We start from the raw sequence: 18,921 nt of genomic DNA, 5'->3' as shown, positions 1-18,921 counted from the left end.
AAAAGTGAACTTACATTTTGAAAAAAATCTTTTTTGGTGTCACAAGAGCCATCTAATGCACATACTTTGTTTTTACGTTCATTCTCGTTAACACCTTAGCTTGTTTTACTTTTCCGGTTTATTTTTGTCTTATTTTCGAGCAACCACGTAATTCCTCGTCAAATCAAGGTTTGATCTAAGTGCGTATGACACTTTATCATTTGATTAACCTCTCTGGGTCTGCGGGAGCTTCTCCAGATAGTGCCATTACCAACTTGATCGGCCCAAATAACAGATTGTCGTCAAGGGCGAAAATCGCCTGCGTTGGGTACCCGAAGCGCCGAGGGTCCAGTGGACCTTACCCTCGTCGCTAGACCCCGACGGTCCACTGCGGTATAAAAGACCTCCAGAATAGGCAAAGGACAGCCAGTGACGCTCCGACTAGACCTGTCTACAGACAGCGTGAGTCGCCGACATGCGCACCACGATATTATTCCTTGTGGCTTTGGCCGCTTCCACGCTAGCAGGTAAAGTGATCTTTTTTTTTATAATTTAGCAGAATGTGTTTGTTGTGGTTTCCGACGCTCAGTTCGATCCGCGAATTAAGATTTCAGTTCCTGAGAAGCTTTAGTTTTATCGACTGTTGTTATTAATGATTCAGAAACATACGGGTTTATTTAGGAACATCAATGTTAAAGTAGATATATCTGTGAACAAATAATTTTTCCTATCTCTCTCTCTCTCTCTCTCTCTCTCTCTCTCTCTCTCTCTCTCTCTCTCTCTCTCTCTCTCTTGTTACGGAGAAATTTCAGTTGATGAGCATTTAACAAAGAATTAAGAAGCATACACTCTTATTCACTGCTTTCTAAATACAATTAATACATCTTTTTACAAATATGTATATTATTCACGTTCCCCTTTCCATACCGCTCACCCTAGAGAAAGATAGTCTGTGACTAGTCTTAATTTCACACAAAACATTTTTATTTTAAGGATCATTAATATTGAATTCCCTTCACCATAGAAATATCTTAAGCCTCAAAGGAATTACCTATAAGTGTTCCTACCCCGTACATGATTCGAACCTATGCCTTTCACTTTGCAATTATGGCGACAGGACCTTCATTTTTTATCAGACGCATTTCTTGTGTTCACCCAACTCATTTTCCTCATTAGAAAAAATAATTTTGAGTTGTCTAGCCTCTCCTGGCTAATACATTGAATTCGCCTAGCATTCGGATGGCAGCAGATCGATCCCAGCCGGACCAGTGAGTTTAAGCTGTTTACTGGGGAGGCCACTGCTGTGGTTGCGCACCTCTGATGAAACTGACTTTTGCCTTTACGTAGTAATGAGACTAAGTTTAATCATTTTGTTTTTTCAAATCGTCGTTATGTAGAGAAAAATCCTTTTGTAGTTTGCTACTTACAGTAGGTGACGCCAATGAAATTCAATCAATCAAACACTACGGTCGTTATTAAAAATGTCAATTTAGCAATTCCCTACCTTGCTGTTCAACTCTCTGAATTTCCTTTGCTTCCATTTTAAATCAATACTTCTTCATTCACCATTTCTTAATTGTCAATTCGTCAGAAATTATTATATACAGTCATTTTTAAATTCATAGATTTAGATTTCCATTTCATTAAAATGCTTTAATCTTTTACTCCTTTTTTTTTTTTTTTTTTTTTTTTTTTTTTTTTTTTTTTTTGCCTCAACATAGAATAGAGTATGCCTGGAATTGTGACCTATCAAATAACGTTCAAAATATTTTCAATAATTTCTTGACTAATTTTCATCATTGCAAAGATTTACCCTTGGCACTGAAGGGCTTTACTGGCCATGAATCCATATTTTTATAGATGTAATAATATATATTAGAAATACGAAAACCCTGAGTCGTCTTTTCCCCTTTATAAATCTGATTTCCTCAGCCTCTTCTTGGTGATCTTCTTTCGTAAATTCTCCAACATTATGTGAAGTTACGCTTCCTATAATTCAACACTTAAAATACCATAATTTCGAAATATTTACCTATTGTTTGGAATATGAATTATTATATGTATATATATATATATATATATATATATATATATATATATATATATATGTATATATATACTTATCTATATATATACATATATATTTATATACTTATGTATATAGAATGTATGTATATATTTATATATATATATATATATATATATATATATAAATTTATATATATACTTATATATATATTTATATAAATAAATATATATATATATATATATATATATATATATATATATATATAGGTATATATATATATATATATATATATATATATATATATATATATATATATATATATATATATATATATATAAATCTATACATAAATCTATATATGTGTGTGTGTGAAACCCTACATTAACGACCATGCCTATTTTTGTCCTAAAGTGTATCGATATTAAGTTGTGTAACCAACTGGAGAAGACGGAGGAGACGAGATAAGTTTTCTTAATCAATGACCGCCGGTACTTGTGATATCAAGATAGTGTGATAAACACGCCAGTGATCAGGCCATAACAACAAGATAAAAGAGAGCCGTGAATATCTAAAGGATCATTTACTTACTATACTCAATTTTTTTTAATGAGACCCATTTGCACCGACTCGCATCGGTGCCCTTTTAGCTCGGAAAAAAGTTTCCTGCTATCTGATTGGTTAGAATTATCTTGTCCAACCAATCAGCGATCAGGAAACGTTCCAGAGCTAAAAGGGCACCCCTGCGAGTCAGTGCAAATCTGCCTCGCTGAAAAGAATTGACTATAGATACATACAGATATACACATATGTGTATATTGTACTTGTATCCAGATATGTGCTCAATCTCAAAAGTGTGATCAGATAATTAATACATTTTTTTCACATTTACGAGATAAACTTCATAATCGTATGTGCTAAATTAGTAATGTAGATTTTTTTTCATCATTATTCTAGTATATATTATTTTACATTAATGATCATTATTAAGAGAATTTTTTTGTCACCCAATTTACAAAATTTAAGTTTTTTTTATTGTGAAAGGAAACACTAGAACTATATATATATATATATATATATATATATATATATATATATATATATATATATATATATATATATATGATCAGCTCCCAAGCCCCCTCTTCACCCAAGGAGCGCCAGGCAATGGCTGCTGATGACTCGGCAGGTAGACCTATAGGCTCCCCTAAATCCCCTATCATTAGCTCACAAGGATGGAGAGGTTGCAGTGACTAAATAAACTAACGAGTTTGAGCGGGGCTCGAACCCCGATCTGGGGATCACCGGTCAAGGACGTTACCAACAAGCCACCACAACTCTTTATAATCACATTCAATTCGTCAAAGAGATCCTTCTTCTTCTCTTTTGTCTGCATCTTTTCCTACTTTTATGTGGGGTCGATGTTTCTGACCAGCTTTCTCCATCTACCTCTGTCCCACACGTCATCACCGGTTAATCCCTTTGATCGAAGGTCATCCCTGATGCAGTCCATCCACCTTTGCTTTGGTCTCCCTCTCCTTCTCGTTCCCTGTACCTCCATTTCCATCACTCTCCTCCCAATATACATTTTCCATAGAGATCCCTTTAGCTTTTATTTCTAATCCCTTATAAGTACAAACTATGTTCTTCTGCGACTTAGGACAGTCAAGTCTGATTATTTCTGAATATTTGAAAATACAATATTTTTCGTTTTTCTTTCAGGACCGACCGGTCAGCGGAATACATGCGCTACTCACTGCAAACCATCTGATACCTTCGCTTACGAAAATGGTAAGAGTATGCTTAGACTAATAAGAAAAAAAAAAAAATGAAATGATGCAGGGGTGCCCTTTTACCTCGGAAAAGTTTCCTGATCGCTGATTGGTTGAACAAAATAATTATAACCAATCAGCTTTTAGGAAACTTTTCCAAGCTAAAAGAGTACCCCCCGCGAGTCAGTGCAAATGCGCCTCATTAAGAAAAATCATAACTAAGATATCTATTCCTCATCTGATATCTGTAACGTTGCAAATTGTGTATTCTGTAACTAGCTAGTAATAAGCAAAGCAAGAATTGATATTTTATACCGTGTCTTATATCAATAATTTCGTTATTGTTGTTGTTTATTCTGTAAGTAGCATGTGCAATAGTAATATATTATTATTATTATTATTATTATTATTATTATTATTATTAGCTAAGCTACAATCCTAGTTGGAAAAGCAAGATGTATAAGCCCAAGGGCTCCAACAGGAAAAAATAGCGCAGTGAGGAAATTAAATAAGAATATAAACTATAGGAGAATTAATGAGCAGTTAAAATGAAATACTTTAAGAACTGTAACAACATTAAAATAGATCTTTCATAAATAAACTATAAAAAAAAATAGTTAAATCAGCCTGTTCGACATGAAAACATTCGCTGCAAGTTTAAACCAATCGCGTGATCTTTTCCCCCAGGCAAGAGCTACACCTATGAATATGCTGTAACGACCTCGACCAGACTTCTGGGTACCTTTGACGATGACGCACAGATGCACATCACTGCCAAGGCGGTGATAGACGTAACCTCTCCTTGTGAATATGTGCTGAAGGTTAGTAACTGTTTCTGGCGTACAAGTTAGCAATAAGGGGTTCATTTGATAGGTCTTCAAGTTAGCAATAAGGGACTCATTTGATAGGTCTTCAAGTTAGCAATAAAGGGGCTCATTTGATAGATCTTCAAGTTAGCAATAAGGGGCTCATTTGATAGGTCTTTTAGTTAGCAATAAGGGGCTCATTTGATAGGTCTTTAAGTTAGCAATAAGGGGCTCATTTGATAGGTCTTCAAGTTAGCAATAAGGGGCTCATTTGATAGGTCTTTAAGTTAGCAATAAGGGACTCATTTGATAGGTCTTTAAGTTAGCAATAAGGGGCTCATTTTATATTATTATCATTATTATTATTATTACTTGCTAAGCTACAACCCTATCTGGAAAAGCAGGATGCTATAAGCAACAACATTAAAATAAATATCATCTATATAAACTACAAAAAACTTTAAAAAACGAGAGGAAGAGAAATAAGATAGAATAGTGTGCCGTAGTGTAACCTCAAGCAAGAGAACTCTAACCCAAGACAGTGGAGGACCATGGTACAGAGGCTATGACACTACCCAAGATTAGAGAACAAAGGTTTGATTTTGGAGTGTCCTTCTCCTAGAGGAGCTGCTGAACAATTACAGTGTAGTAAGAAGAATTGTTGGTAATCTCAGTGTTGTCAGGTGTATGAGGACAGAGTTGAATATGTAAAGAATAAGCCAGACTATTCAGGGCGTGTGTGTGTAGTCAAAGGGAAAATGAACCGTAACCAGAGAGAAGGATCCAATGTACTACTGTCTTAAAGTTAGCAATAAAGGGCCCATCTAATAGGTCTTAAATTAGCAAAAAGGGGCTCATTTGACAGAACTTCACCTATGAAATGGAATAAAAACTAATCATGAAAAAAGGAAATACTGATGTCAGTATTGTTCTTATGTTTTTCTTCTTTCTTTTAGCTGACGGAAGTCCAGCTTCAAAACTCCCTTCACAATGCCGAGTTTAGCGAAGCCATCATGAAGAACCCTCTCAGGTTCTCCTTCCAAGATGGCGTCGTCGAAAGCTTGTGCAGTGAAGTGACTGAGCCCACCTGGGTTTTGAACTTCAAGAGAGGTCTTCTGTCAACCTTCCAGAATTCTATGAACAACGTTAACCATGGCGTAAGTGGATTTTAAAAATTTAGGAAATGTATGAAAGAAAGTATTTATCAATAAAACGTTGAGCATTATAACAATAAGATGTGTGAAATACTTTAATCCTTCATTACACAAAATTCTGTTACCTGCAGGAGGGACAAGAAACCGACGTCTCTGGCATGTGCATTACTCACTACAGCGTGGTTACTGAAGGCAATGTCATCACAGCTGAGAGTGTAAAGGATCTAACTTCTTGCGCTAAGAGGCCCGACTTGAATACTTACTTGATGTCTACTACTTATGCCACAGACTCACCTATTCAGAGTTTGCCAATCTTCAAGAGTACCAATAAATGCCAGCAGAAGATTGAAGATGGAATTCTGAAGGAAGCCACCTGTGAAGACACCCACAAATTCAGGCCTTTCTCAAGCGAAGAAGGAGGAGCCGTTACTAAGGCAACTACCACCATGCGTCTGTTGTCTCTCGGCGAATTGTCTGTCATGATTCCAGGTAACTGTTTACAGTTGGAGTTTTCTCTCTATCTCTTAAATCAGACCCAAAAAAGAGTGATACCGAACCCCAGAGCATGCTCTTACTTGCCATAGCACTGGCCTTTTACCCAAAACAGTATTGCTTTTAAATATAAAACTTTTGATACTCTGCAAAACTGTCTCTCAGAGATCTCATAGCAAACAATAACCCCTTAGTAATTATGTCCATCAAGGTCTTAATGAAATAATTGGCCATAACTTAAACAGCATGAACAATATGACTGTCTTAGCCACTTATAATTTTTCTTTTCTATTTCTTTACAGACACCCAGTTCCTCAGACAATCTCTTATTTTTGACGAAGAAACTTCTGAAAAACCAGAACCTATGGTTGAGGTTGTAGAAAAGATTCTGAACGACCTCGACATTGCTTCTCAGGGAGAAATTGGATCTGAAGTCCCTTCACTTTTCTCTAACTTGGTTTCATCCCTGAAATCCCTCGACTATTCTCAGATGAGCAACATTTACAACAAGATGCAAGAACCACGCGTCAAGAAATTCCTGATCGATGCCATGCCCCTGGTTGGAACAGCAAGTGCTGCTGGAACTCTCAGAGATATGTTCGTGAAGGGTGACCTGACAGAAATTGAGACAGACATTTGGTTCACTTCATTGGCCTTTTTGAAGAACCCCAGCCCAGAAATATTCACAGCCATTGCAGTATGTATATTCAAGCTAAAGTTCAGTTTTCAAATAGAAATCACATTTGCTTTTGTATTTGATCATTTATAAGTATTTCATTAGACTATAGATTTTTAATTCTTTATTATCTTATCTTTTCACAGCCTCTTTTGGAAGAGACCCCTAGCCAGAAAGCAATGCTTGGAACATCTGCCCTTATCAACAATTTCTGTAAACTCCATAGTGATTGTGAATCTGAAACTGGCGTTATTCAAGTTCTAAGAAGGATTGAAGCTCAGCTTGGATCAAGCTGTCGTGCAGTAAATGAAGTGGAAAAGATCAAGATCTTAGTAGCCCTTAAATCCCTTGGAAATGCTGGTCGATGGATAAATGCCAACACAGTCTTGAAACGGTGCTATACTGATGAAGAAAATGACATGGAGATCCGAGTGGCTGCTCTTGAAGCCTGGAGACACACCCCTTGTGAATATGACAGATCTAATGTTCAGGCTGCATTCCAGGATGAAAAGCAAGACTCAGAGGTGCGCATTGCTGCATACCTTGCACTTATGTCTTGCCCAGCTCAGGAAACCATCGATATCATTAAGGACAGGCTAACATCAGAAGGAATAAACCAGGTTACCTCGTTTGTCTGGACACACATGACCAACTTGCAAGAATCTGCCTCTCCTGAAAAGCAGTGGCTCCACAACATGATTGGTGAAGAACTATTGCAGCTTAAATACAACAAGGAAGCTTTGAAATTCTCTCGTAATTATGAATCTTCTTTCTTCATGAATGAACTGAATTTGGGTGCAACAGTTGAAAGTAACGTGATCTTCTCTGGCAAATCCTATTTGCCAAGATCTGCCATGTTAAACCTGACATTGGATCTCTTTGGAGAATCTATCAACTTCTTTGAAGTTGGAGGTAGAATTGAAGGATTTGAGACCTATGTGGAACGATTCTTTGGTCCAAATGGATATTTCCATGAAGAAACAATCGAAGCTATCTTAAAGAATATGAGAGAGCAAAAGACAGATTATGAATCAACAACTCTTGAGGGAATCCTGGATAAAGCTACTGATGAACCTGAAGGCTCCTACTATATGAGGGTGTTCGGCAACGAACTTCATTACAATCATTTCCATGGTCTTGAAAATATCATGAAGACATCTGGTGCTACTAATCCCTTGGAATTCTTGATGGATATGGCACGCAAAGGAAATGTTGACTACAGCAAGTCCTACCAAATGTTTGACACTCACTATGTCATCCCTACTGTAAGTGGTTTGCCTCTTGCAGTCACAGCTAAGGGAACAGCCACAATTGGTATCCAAGTAAATGGCAACTTCAACATTCAGAACATCAAGAATGTTGATATTGAAGGTCACATTAATCCTTCTGCTGCTGTTGAAATCAATGGCTTAATGGCTGTAGATGCTCACGTCACCCGCACTGGACTAAAGATAAAATCTAACCTCCACACTTCCACATTCCTGGATGGTAAAATAAAGATAAATAAAGGAAAGGTGGTTGACATTGCATTCAACATGCCCAAGGAAAAGGTAGAAGTTATTAATGTTCAATCTAAATTCTTCTATTTAGAAAATGATGAGGAGACTGAGAAAGGCATTGAAAATAAAATCGCTCATGAAAGCTGCACCTCAGGAACAACTGGTATGGCACTCTGCGGAGAATTCAGTTACACACCCAAATCAGAAAGCAGCCCTGCCTTCCCATTTGCAGGACCTTTTGGCACACACGTTTACCTGAAGAAGGTGGACACACACACTGGATATGTTTTGAAATTCAAGAATGCTAAAAATGAAATCTTCCTTTTAGCCGACACACCAGGATCTCAATCCAACCACAAATTTGAAGTGAGCCTCAAAAAATCAAACAATGCTGTTTCTTTAGATATCCAGACTCCATTCAAATCAGTTCAGGGTACTGGAGAATATACTTGGCAAAAGAACAAAAAGAATGCAAAAATGACCTTGACCGTTGATGGAGAACAATACGGCATGGATGCTTCTCTTCTCACTGATGGCAAAGCCAAGAAGATGGAATCACTCCTCGTTCTAACAGCTGCAAGTGGCACTCTAGTGGACCTTAAAGGGTTCTTTGAAATGTCAGGCAAATCCACTGAAGGTAAATTAGTACTGAACACTCCCTATTTTGAGACTGAAATTAAGAGCAATTTCAATTATGACACTCAGAAATTCATTTCACTGACAACAGATGCTGATTACAAGATTGCCGATGGAGAAAAACAAACAATTCATCAGGTGTTCCTAATCAAAAAGGAGATCTCTGACACTACTGGTAAATACACTCTTAACTTGGACTTCATTCCCTCTGAATTTGCAGCTGTCTCCACAAGTCTCAACTACGAAGCTATAGTGAAACGCCTAGGAGAAATTGAGGGCACTGGAAAGCTAGTGCTTGGTTCATCTACTTGGGAATTAGCCCATTCCTGGCTCTTTGCCTTTGAGGGTGGACTAAGGAAAATGGATTTCAGTTTAGGTCTTAAATGTCTCCAACAAGGCATTGATTACCTTGCATCCACCAATTTATCTTTCGACCAGAACGACATTCAAGGTAATGTACTTCTCCGTACAGTCCCCGGAAAGGATCTGTCCCTCACCACATCACTTAGCAGGAATGAAGACAGAGAACTTAAAGGAAATGTTGCAGTTCAAATTGGAGCCTTCAAAGCTGCCTCTGAAGTCATGTACACTAAGATCGCCTCCGAACATCACAAGCTGCAGGTAATCTTTCCTTCTTCTAGGGATTTTTCTTATCAATATAACAACCATCTTAAATTTTGTTAGAAACTACCGGTCAACTCAAAACACACTCGGTTGTCAAAGTTAAAAGACATTATTCTTGGTTCATTGTCATAAATATATAAATGGATATCCGCTATCAACACATTTCTAGATATACTCTCATGAAAGAAACCATCCCTCAGACTCGTCTACATTTTCCAAAAGTACTAAAGTAGTGTATAATATTTGTTTTGAAAATGCCATATGGATATGTTTAATGATAGAAAGATATCAATTTAAAAGTAGGAAAAGATGCAGACAAAGAAGAAGAAAGATATCAATTTGTGTTCATTGCATACACTCTCAACAGAATATTTTATATTTAGCCATGAAACTAAAAAAATAATGTTTTTACTTCCAGTTGATAACAAAAATTCAAGATGAAACCTGCTTGTTAGAGGGAACTTTTGAAAACAAATCAACAAGAGGAAAAATAGATGTAAACCTATCTGGCTTATACAAATACAGTGGCTGTGATATTTCCACCAACTTTGGCATTTACGCCGATACCAATAAAGCAACCGTCGACATGATCACCAAAGTTAATGGCCGTGACTACACAGCCAAGATCGAAGGGTCTACTTCTTCTCTGATGATTGATGTTAACATCATTAAGCATATCTTGTTGAATACACAGGTAAGTAATAGAATGCATTTTTGTCATTTTTTCCTCCGAATACAAAACGTCAGTTTTTATGAGAAGGTGTAGAAGATTTCAGTGTTTTTATTATTCATTTAATATTACTTTAATGCCATTTTTTAGCATATTGTCATAATCTATGAATAGGTAGAAGGGATATTTTTTTTTTTTTACATTAACGTTGCATCTTCAACTTTATACATTTTGTTATTTGTGTAATTTACATGCATATGTCTCGAGAACTACCTTTTAAGATAGATTACAGTCAATAACTGCTTTATATCAATATATTTTATCCATTGTAGAGTTTCTATCAGGAGCTTTATTCTTGAAAGTATATGATATATATAATCCAATATATCTTATCTATTATAGAGTTGCTATCAGGAGCCTTATTCTTGAAAGTATATGATATATATAATCCAGTTCGGTTGTCTCATCCGACATATCTTCAGAACGTCGTACTGACAATTTTTAAATTGATCTTTTACAGGTAATTGCAACTGATAACACTGCTAAATTGATCGTCAGTGCAGAATGGGATAAGGATGTTGATCCTACAAAGGCTCTTGCTGTAGTTGGAGAACTGTCACCAAGCACAATTCACATAAACCTCAAGTAAGTATGATCTTCACCAAGATGTTATAGCACATACTCTGCCTTATTGGGATTGTTGGTACTGAGCTAATTGGCAATCAATGTTATATCAGGGATATTAAAAGGATTAATTCCATGCTTATGCTTTCAGGTTTATGGAAAAGGAATTCCTTTTGTCCAGTAAACTGGAGTCTAATGGGGTACAACTGGAAGCTAAATGGGATGCAGACAAGAAAATCCTGTGCACTGTCAACTATAAACTTGGTAAGACCATTTCTTTAGGTGCTACTCTGCTCACTCCATTCCCAGGCTGGGAAAAACAAGACGCAACCTTCAATCTCTCCCTCGAAGAAAACAACATTGATAGCCGATTCATTGTCACTTGGAAGAATTCTGAGCTGATAAGTTTGGCCGTTAACGCTAATCTGCAACCAGGCACCGTAACAAATGCATTGAAAGCTAATGTACTTTTCAGCAGCAGCTTAGCTGACTTTGAACGAGTTAGTTTCACAGTAGAACACAGTATGGTTAACACCAGAATCAGCAGTAAAATTGAGAGCAACTGGAATGATAAACAGCTGAAAGGTAACTTTGAATTAGTTCCAACTGAAAATGGCATTGAAGGACATCTAAGCCTTTCTGCACCATTCATTGAAAAGATCCTTATCAATCTGAAACATGGCATTACTGATAATGCCTTAGATTCCATCATTGAAATGAAATTTGGAGAGGAGACAATAACAGCTTCTGCTAAAGGACACATCATCATTACAGACATCCATGATGTTATCTTGGCACTAAAAGTTGATTCTTCATTGTCAGTTGTTCCAGCAATTGGCGCTAATGTCAACTACAAGAACGATGGATCACTTCTGAAACTTGCAGTAGAAGGGAAAGTTGGTGACCAAAAAATGATGCTTGACTTGAATGGTAGTTTAGTACGAGAGGATGCAATGAATATCAAAGGAGATCTTAGATTTATAACTCCATTCACATATCCTCTAACAGCTTCAGTAAAACATCATCATACTGATAATACTTTTACCTCAGAATTTGAAATGTCTCGAATCTGGTCAACCTTTGGAAACCTGAAATTGCATGCTGAGGGACAGATGACCTCTAAGAACGATGTCCAACTGAGTGCATATTTGAGCAGCCCTTCCACTAAGTCTTCATTAACTTTCAATCACAAGGTGGCAGAAAAGCAAATGCTCTCATCCATTTTATTCATTCTTAACGGTGAAACCATAAATGGATCTGTCAGTGGCATCCTTGATGATGCATCCAACTTAGTAGACCTAGAATCAGAAATCACTTCGACATTCCCTGAAATTGATGATATTAAGATTAAGGTTAAAAGTCAGAAGACTGGCAATAAAAGAACCTCAAATGTCACTTTGATAAAAGGAAGCAAAAATATCACTATTGCTCATGTTATCTCCGTACAAGATCTTCTGAACTGGGAGAACTCCCTGAACATCAATGGAAACTACCTCCTGAATAATAAACAAACTCATGTAGGTACCAAATATACCCATGAAATGCAGCTTGCTTTGGACTCTCAAGAAATTCAGGGAGTTTTTGAGTTTGATAAGAAATCAGCCGGAGATTTCACTGAAGTAGAAACCAAGCTGAGAATTGCTTCTCCATGGACAGATGATATGAAAGCTGAACTTCACCTCAAGTACAATGATGTTGAATACAACCCTGTGATTATCATCGAATACTCTCCTGGACAAATAGTAGAGCTCAAGAACACCATCAAGATTAATGATTCCTTCTATTATTTGGAAACTTCCTTAGTCACTCCATTCTGGGAGCCATTAGGTTTCAAACTTAATGTTGATTTCCAGCCAAGACCAGCAGTCACCTTAGTAATATCAAACGGCAGTGCTAAAACAACGATCGATGTCAGCGGAACTTTGGAGTCACAGAAGTTGGAAAGCCAGTTAGAGATTACCTCCACTTACCTCTCTTATCCATTCTCAATGGAAGTAGCCTATGATGTCAATGCAGATCAGAAAACTGCCCATGTTGTTGTTGTTTATGACAAGAAGTATGAGGTTAAGGGTCTCATTTCTGGAAACACTAAGGCTGCAAAATGGGCTCTTACTACAGATTTGCCCTTTGAAAAAATTCAGCTGTTGCAGTTTAGTGGTAGATATAACATCATGAAAATGCCTCTGTCAGCTAATTCTGTGTTTGTGCTAAATTCCCAGAAACTTGAACTAGATATGAATGTTGACTTCAACAGTTTCACTCTTGACTTTACTGCAGATGGAAACAAGGGAAAATTCTCTGGCGACTGGTTCTACAGCCCAATGAAATCTAATATGAACATAATCTTTGAATCTCCCTTGGCAATTTTGGACAGTTTCTCATTTGAAGGACTGTATGATCTTGTAAGTGAGAAGAAAGTCATCATTAAATTTACAAAGGGTACCCAAGAACTCAGTGTAAGTGGAAAATTTGAAAATCAAACTCTTTCTGTCAGTGTTGTAACTCCATTCAGTGGATGGGAACACCTAGAGGCCAACTTTTTCATTTCTGAATCTGCAGTTTCTGCATTTGTTCGAAAGAATGAATCCAAAATTGAACTTAATGGCACTTTGCATGTCAAACCAGGTAAGGGTAAGATCAATTTGATCATAAACTTGCCTCTTGCTGAACTTGAACAAGTATCTATTGATCTGTCATACCTGTTGAGAGGCTCCACCAAAACTGTCCAATTGAAATCCACATTTGGCACACAAAACATCTTGTTGGATGGCTCTATTGACATAACTAACATCCTTTCCCCAGAAATGAAGTTGGATATCACTACACCTTTTGAAATGGTCACCAAACTTGGAGGATTAGTGAAATGGAATTTTGAATCTGCTACCAAAACAGCAGAAGTAAAAATCAACCATAATGACAATGATTATTCATGGGAACTGGAAGCAACAGTTGACAGTCTTCTTAAAGGTATTGCAAGGACTAAATTGCAAACTCCCATCCCTGGATGGACATCTTGCACATTTGAAGGAAAATTCGATTTTTCATCAATGCCACTTAAATTTACTTTCACATGTGAAAAAGAAGGTCAAGTACACACTTTCAAAGGATTATTCACATTCAGTAATGACGAATTTTCTGCAGAACTTGATACTCCAATTCCTGAGTGGGAGAAACTAGTGATCAGTGGTAGCTATACCTTTGCAGAAAACCTCCTCACCTTCTCTTCTGGAATTACCAAAAGCATTGAAAATTATGAATTAACTGGAAATATTCTTTTCAACTCACTGAAGCCTAAATTGAATATAAATCTAAAGACTCCCATTCCCAGTGCTTCTAATATTGCTCTTGTCCTTGATGCTGATTTAATTGACAATGATAAAAAGTTCCTTATTTCTTTGAACATTGATGAAACCTTGTATTCTATGGAAATCAATGGCCAATATCTTCAAAAACAAGGATACCTTAAAGTTCAACTGCAATCTCCTATTCCTGGTTTCAAAACATTTGAACTGTACACTAAAATGGACTTCACAGGAGATATTAAGGTTGCCGAACTTGACTTAAAGAAGGAAGGACAAACACAGCATTTATCCGTTGCCGCTCAAGTCAATGACAATAATATCAAAGCTGAGATTCAGACACCATTTGTTGGATTTGAGAATTTGGAAATTCAAGGAGACTACATTGTACGCAATGGAGAGTATGTTGTAGAAGCTTCTTACATTAAGAATTTGCAAAGATATGCTGTCCAAGGAACCTTGTTGGTAAATGACATGTCTGCAACCTTGAAAATATCCACTCCCATTGAAACAATGAAAACCATTGAAACAAGGGCAGTATTCTCACTACTAAAGGATGGTGTAGAGGGTTCCCTGTACTTTGCAAAGGACCAGGAAATCTTTGAATTGAAAAGCACAGTCAGCTTAAGTCCCTTAAAGTCTAACATAGTTGTCTCTGTCGATACACCTATTTCTGGATGGAGAAAATTGCTTCTTGATGCCAAGTATGATGTGCAGTCAGAAAAGAAATCAGCATCATTGACAGTGACAAAGGATTCCATCGTCAAGAAAATTAGTATTGAAGGAAGCTTTACTCCCAGGTCTGGCCTATTTAAAGTTGAGACACCTGTTGAAGGATTTATAGTCTTTGGAGCAGAATATGATCTCAACATGAATGAAGGAAAGAATCAGTTCCTTGCATCTGTAAAGATTTATAATGAAGGAAAGGAATGGACTTTTGCATCACAGGGAGAATACTATCCAGATAGGATTATGATAAAGTTCCAGACTCCATTTGAAGGTTTTAATACTATTGTTGCACAAGGAAATATCAACTTTGATTCAAAAGTAGGTTCAGTTCTCATTGAATTCGGCACATATAAATTTACAGTGGATTTATCCTATGTAACTGACAATCTTCTTTTCAAGATAACTACACCATTTGATTTTCTGAAGGTTTTGTTACTTGAAGCTAAGTCTACATGGTCGGAAGCTCTTAAAGACCTTACTGTTAACCTCACTTACAATGAAATGAAAAACACTTTACATGGTGTTTTAAGCCTTTCAAAGGAGTCATCAGAAATCCTAGTACAAGTTGTTACCCCATTCCAGAATATTGGTGAAATCACAGTGAAGGCTAAATATGATGTCAATAACAAAGACGAATTAATGTTTGCCCAAGTAGTTACCAACACTGAAACATATGTTGTCAGAATGGGTGGCTATATTGAAGAAAAGGCTGCTGCTTTAACCGTAGAATTGAATTTGCCCTTCACAGGATTAGAGAATGTAAAGTTTTCAGTGAAACTTGACTTGACAAGTGAGGATAAGCATTTGGAAATCATTATGGATAAAGACAGTGATGTGAAAGCAATCATTATCTCTGGAAAACTAATTGGAGAAATGGTAGACTTTAACCTCAAAACTCCTTTCACAGGTCTTAATGACTTTAAGATGTTTGGAGCCTTGAACAGACCCAAACGATCCCTTGAATTCCAGATGATGAGTGACGCCAGCGTTGCTTCATTTTCTGCCAATTTTAATACATTATCACTAGAAGTGAAAACACCTTTTGCCGCAGCAAGTCAGATTAAATGGGAAGTTGTAAAAGTTGACGAAAACACATTAAAAGCTGAATGGAGGAGAAATGACAACTATATTTCGCTAGTCATAGAAAAACACGGAAAGAAAGCTTCCTTCAGTTTAAAAGTGGAGAGTGAGTTCCAAGGATGGGAATTACTTGCTCTATCTGGACAACTTGATCAAGAAACTGTTAGAGGATATCTTAGCGGTCAACTTAATGAAGACAAAATGTCTATATCTGGATCTGGACAATTTGATACAAAGGGTACTATGAATTTGAATATTCAAACTCCTTATGACTATTATAAGTCAGTAGAAGTGAATCTAGAGTATAATATAAGAAAGAAAACAGCAAAGTTAGAAGCATCATCTACCTCCTCAGAATTCCATTTCATACTTGAGCGGGGCAAGAGTGGAGTGGTAAGCCATCACTCAATTTTCCCTAATGCTGAACAACCAACAGAGATATCCTTTAATTTGGGTTTATATAGTGGAAAGGCTACTATTACATCCCGTTTTCCACTCCTTAGAAATTACTATCAGGAATACAATGCTGATATTGGACCAGAGATTACTTTTAATCAGCTCATAAAAATCAATGACCTTGAAGTATTCAAGGCTGATTTCAAGCGTGTTGGATCTACCAAGCAAATTGATCTGGAATTGCACTTCCGCAGACCTGGTCACCATACAACTATTGAACTACATCAGAATGCATACTCCTCTCTCAATTTCCTCGCCCGTCGAGATGACAAAGAATTCACTGTTGATGTTCAAGGAACAGGAAACCTCCCAACTCAAGGTAAATTAGAAATTGATATCAACAATTCTTTCAGAGAAGTTCCTAGAAATATCAAGGCAACTGTAACTCTTGATGTCCAGCCAAATGCACCAAGAAAGAATATCAAATTGGAAGTAGTACCTTCTAGAGGAAAACTTTACATTTTTGATCTGCATTATTCCGTAAATTTATCTAACCCGAAAAAGGGTGACTTCACTTTAGGAATTACCACTCCAGAAAGGAGCATGGCTCCATGGAAAGATGTTTCAGGAAGCTGGAATATTGAAGACCCCAGTAGTACCAATATTAAATTCAAAATGGGTGATATTGAGTACAATGCTCAAGGAATGCTTACTCTTCGTGAATCTACTTTAGTACTGATTCCAACTGATTCCAGTGCAGAAAATATATTCCTCCAGTGGACTTTCAAACGTGACGGTGATGAGAGAGATTATTTCCTCAAGGTAGGAAGAGAGTCTAAATATCAGATGTTAAAGCTAAAGGGAACTATTCATGATTATGCCCATGTTGACGTAGAAGGTGCTATGAAGAATAGTATGTTAATGCCTCATGAATTCCATTTTACTACAAATTGGAATAAGGCAGCTGATGGCACTGTTCAAGGCGGAGGATCCTTTGAATATGGAGATTACAAAAGTGAGCATACTGTAAAGTTCCTTCGCAATCCTTCAACAAGAAGTGCAACATTTGAAGCCACAGGAACATCGAACATTCCAAATTATGAAAGAGTTTCACTTTCAGGAAGCTATGATTTTAATGGAAAGGCTATCATAAATGTTCTTCTTTTTGCAAATGATCGTGAATCTAAAATTGAAGTAAATTTCACAGACCTGAATCCAAGGCAATCACGTAATACAATAAGCATAAACATCCCTATTTTAGGATCATTTGGCCAAATGGAGCTTACTCTAAGTCATGACTTCAGACAAGTGACATCAAAATCCCTCGAAGCAATTGCTAGATTTGCAGACAGGGAAGCTTACATTAAGGTAAAGTGGAATAGAAGCACAAGTTTTGATACCATTCAGGGTAATGTAGATATAAAATCCAGATTGATTGGTGAAGTACATTTCAATATGAATTTTGATATGACAAATCTTTCTGATGCCCATGCTGAGGCAACTTACACAAGGGTAACACCATCTGGAGTCACAAAGAATGCAAGCCTTAAATGGACTCGCAAAGTGTCATCAGATAGCCTAAACACAGAGCTTGTTGTTGATACACCTTTTGACTTTATGCGAAATGGACGCATTTTCGTGAATGCAGACTTCACAAAACTATTCAAGGTATCATCTGGTCTTGATTTCAATGATAAACATGTTACTTTTGATCTTGATGTAAACAAAAAGAGTATTACAGGCAAAATTACAACTCCCATTGCGAATTTTGAACTTATTGAAGGATCACTAACATATAACTTGGGAGGTAAAACTAAAACAGTGCAGTTAGAATATTCAAGAGGAGACAGAAAAGTAAATCTAGACTTTACACTGAATATCAAACCAAAGAAGGAAGGAGACTTTGATTTAACCCTAACAACACCATTTGATTTTGTTAAAAACCTTCGTATCGATGGAAAGTGGAGCAAAAAGAATGCTGCAATCAATTATCAAAGAAATGATATAGTTTTGAACTTCCAAGGCAAAGCTGACATAAAAGCTGATAAGTCCTCTTTCGATCTTGCATTCTCTCCCCCTAGTGGAAACCCAATTAGAGTTGCTGGTTCCTTTGATGTTGAAGAATTGATAGACGGCACTGGCTCAGGTGAAAAACAGATTGCCAGTTTAGAAATTGAGTTTGATGGCAATAGCCTTAGCTTCAATGTTAATGGTTTACGAAATGCTGAACGACTTTACATTGAACTTAATGGCAAGTCCACTTTTGCCAGAGTTAATAATTTCCACTTGAAAGTAGATACTCAGCTATCTAGTGAACGCCGAGATGGTAACTTGGAGGTTTCTGTCAATGACTTTGAGTTAAAGATTGATAACCACTTTGAGAGAAAAGGAAGTGATGGCTATTACTTTAAAAGTCACATTGAGAGTACTCTCACACCTTTGCCTGCGTTGATCTTGGG

At 36.8% G+C, this 18,921-nt stretch overlaps 2 protein-coding genes across 2 annotated transcripts in view; one reads left to right on the top strand and one right to left on the bottom strand.

The window, feature by feature from the left end:
* The window catches only part of LOC137633245 (uncharacterized), a 186,140-nt gene that overhangs the window by 21,507 nt on the left and 145,712 nt on the right, over positions 1–18,921 (bottom strand).
* The window catches only part of LOC137633181 (uncharacterized), a 21,282-nt gene continuing 2,710 nt past the window's right edge, over positions 350–18,921 (top strand). Inside the window, exons 1-10 of the mRNA XM_068365338.1 lie at positions 350–506; positions 3,728–3,796; positions 4,465–4,598; positions 5,540–5,740; positions 5,869–6,226; positions 6,532–6,926; positions 7,052–9,661; positions 10,083–10,358; positions 10,855–10,979; positions 11,110–18,921. The exon at positions 11,110–18,921 is cut by the window's right edge and continues 2,710 nt beyond it. Of these exons, the coding sequence (XP_068221439.1) occupies positions 455–506; positions 3,728–3,796; positions 4,465–4,598; positions 5,540–5,740; positions 5,869–6,226; positions 6,532–6,926; positions 7,052–9,661; positions 10,083–10,358; positions 10,855–10,979; positions 11,110–18,921 (12,032 nt within the window). The 5' untranslated portion in view covers positions 350–454. The remainder of the gene's footprint in view (positions 507–3,727; positions 3,797–4,464; positions 4,599–5,539; positions 5,741–5,868; positions 6,227–6,531; positions 6,927–7,051; positions 9,662–10,082; positions 10,359–10,854; positions 10,980–11,109) is intronic.

The sequence above is a fragment of the Palaemon carinicauda genome, chromosome 42 (assembly GCF_036898095.1).
Source record: "Palaemon carinicauda isolate YSFRI2023 chromosome 42, ASM3689809v2, whole genome shotgun sequence".
In the NCBI taxonomy this organism is placed as follows: Eukaryota; Metazoa; Arthropoda; class Malacostraca; order Decapoda; family Palaemonidae; genus Palaemon; species Palaemon carinicauda.
This window is presented reverse-complemented; position numbering and strand designations above follow the sequence as displayed.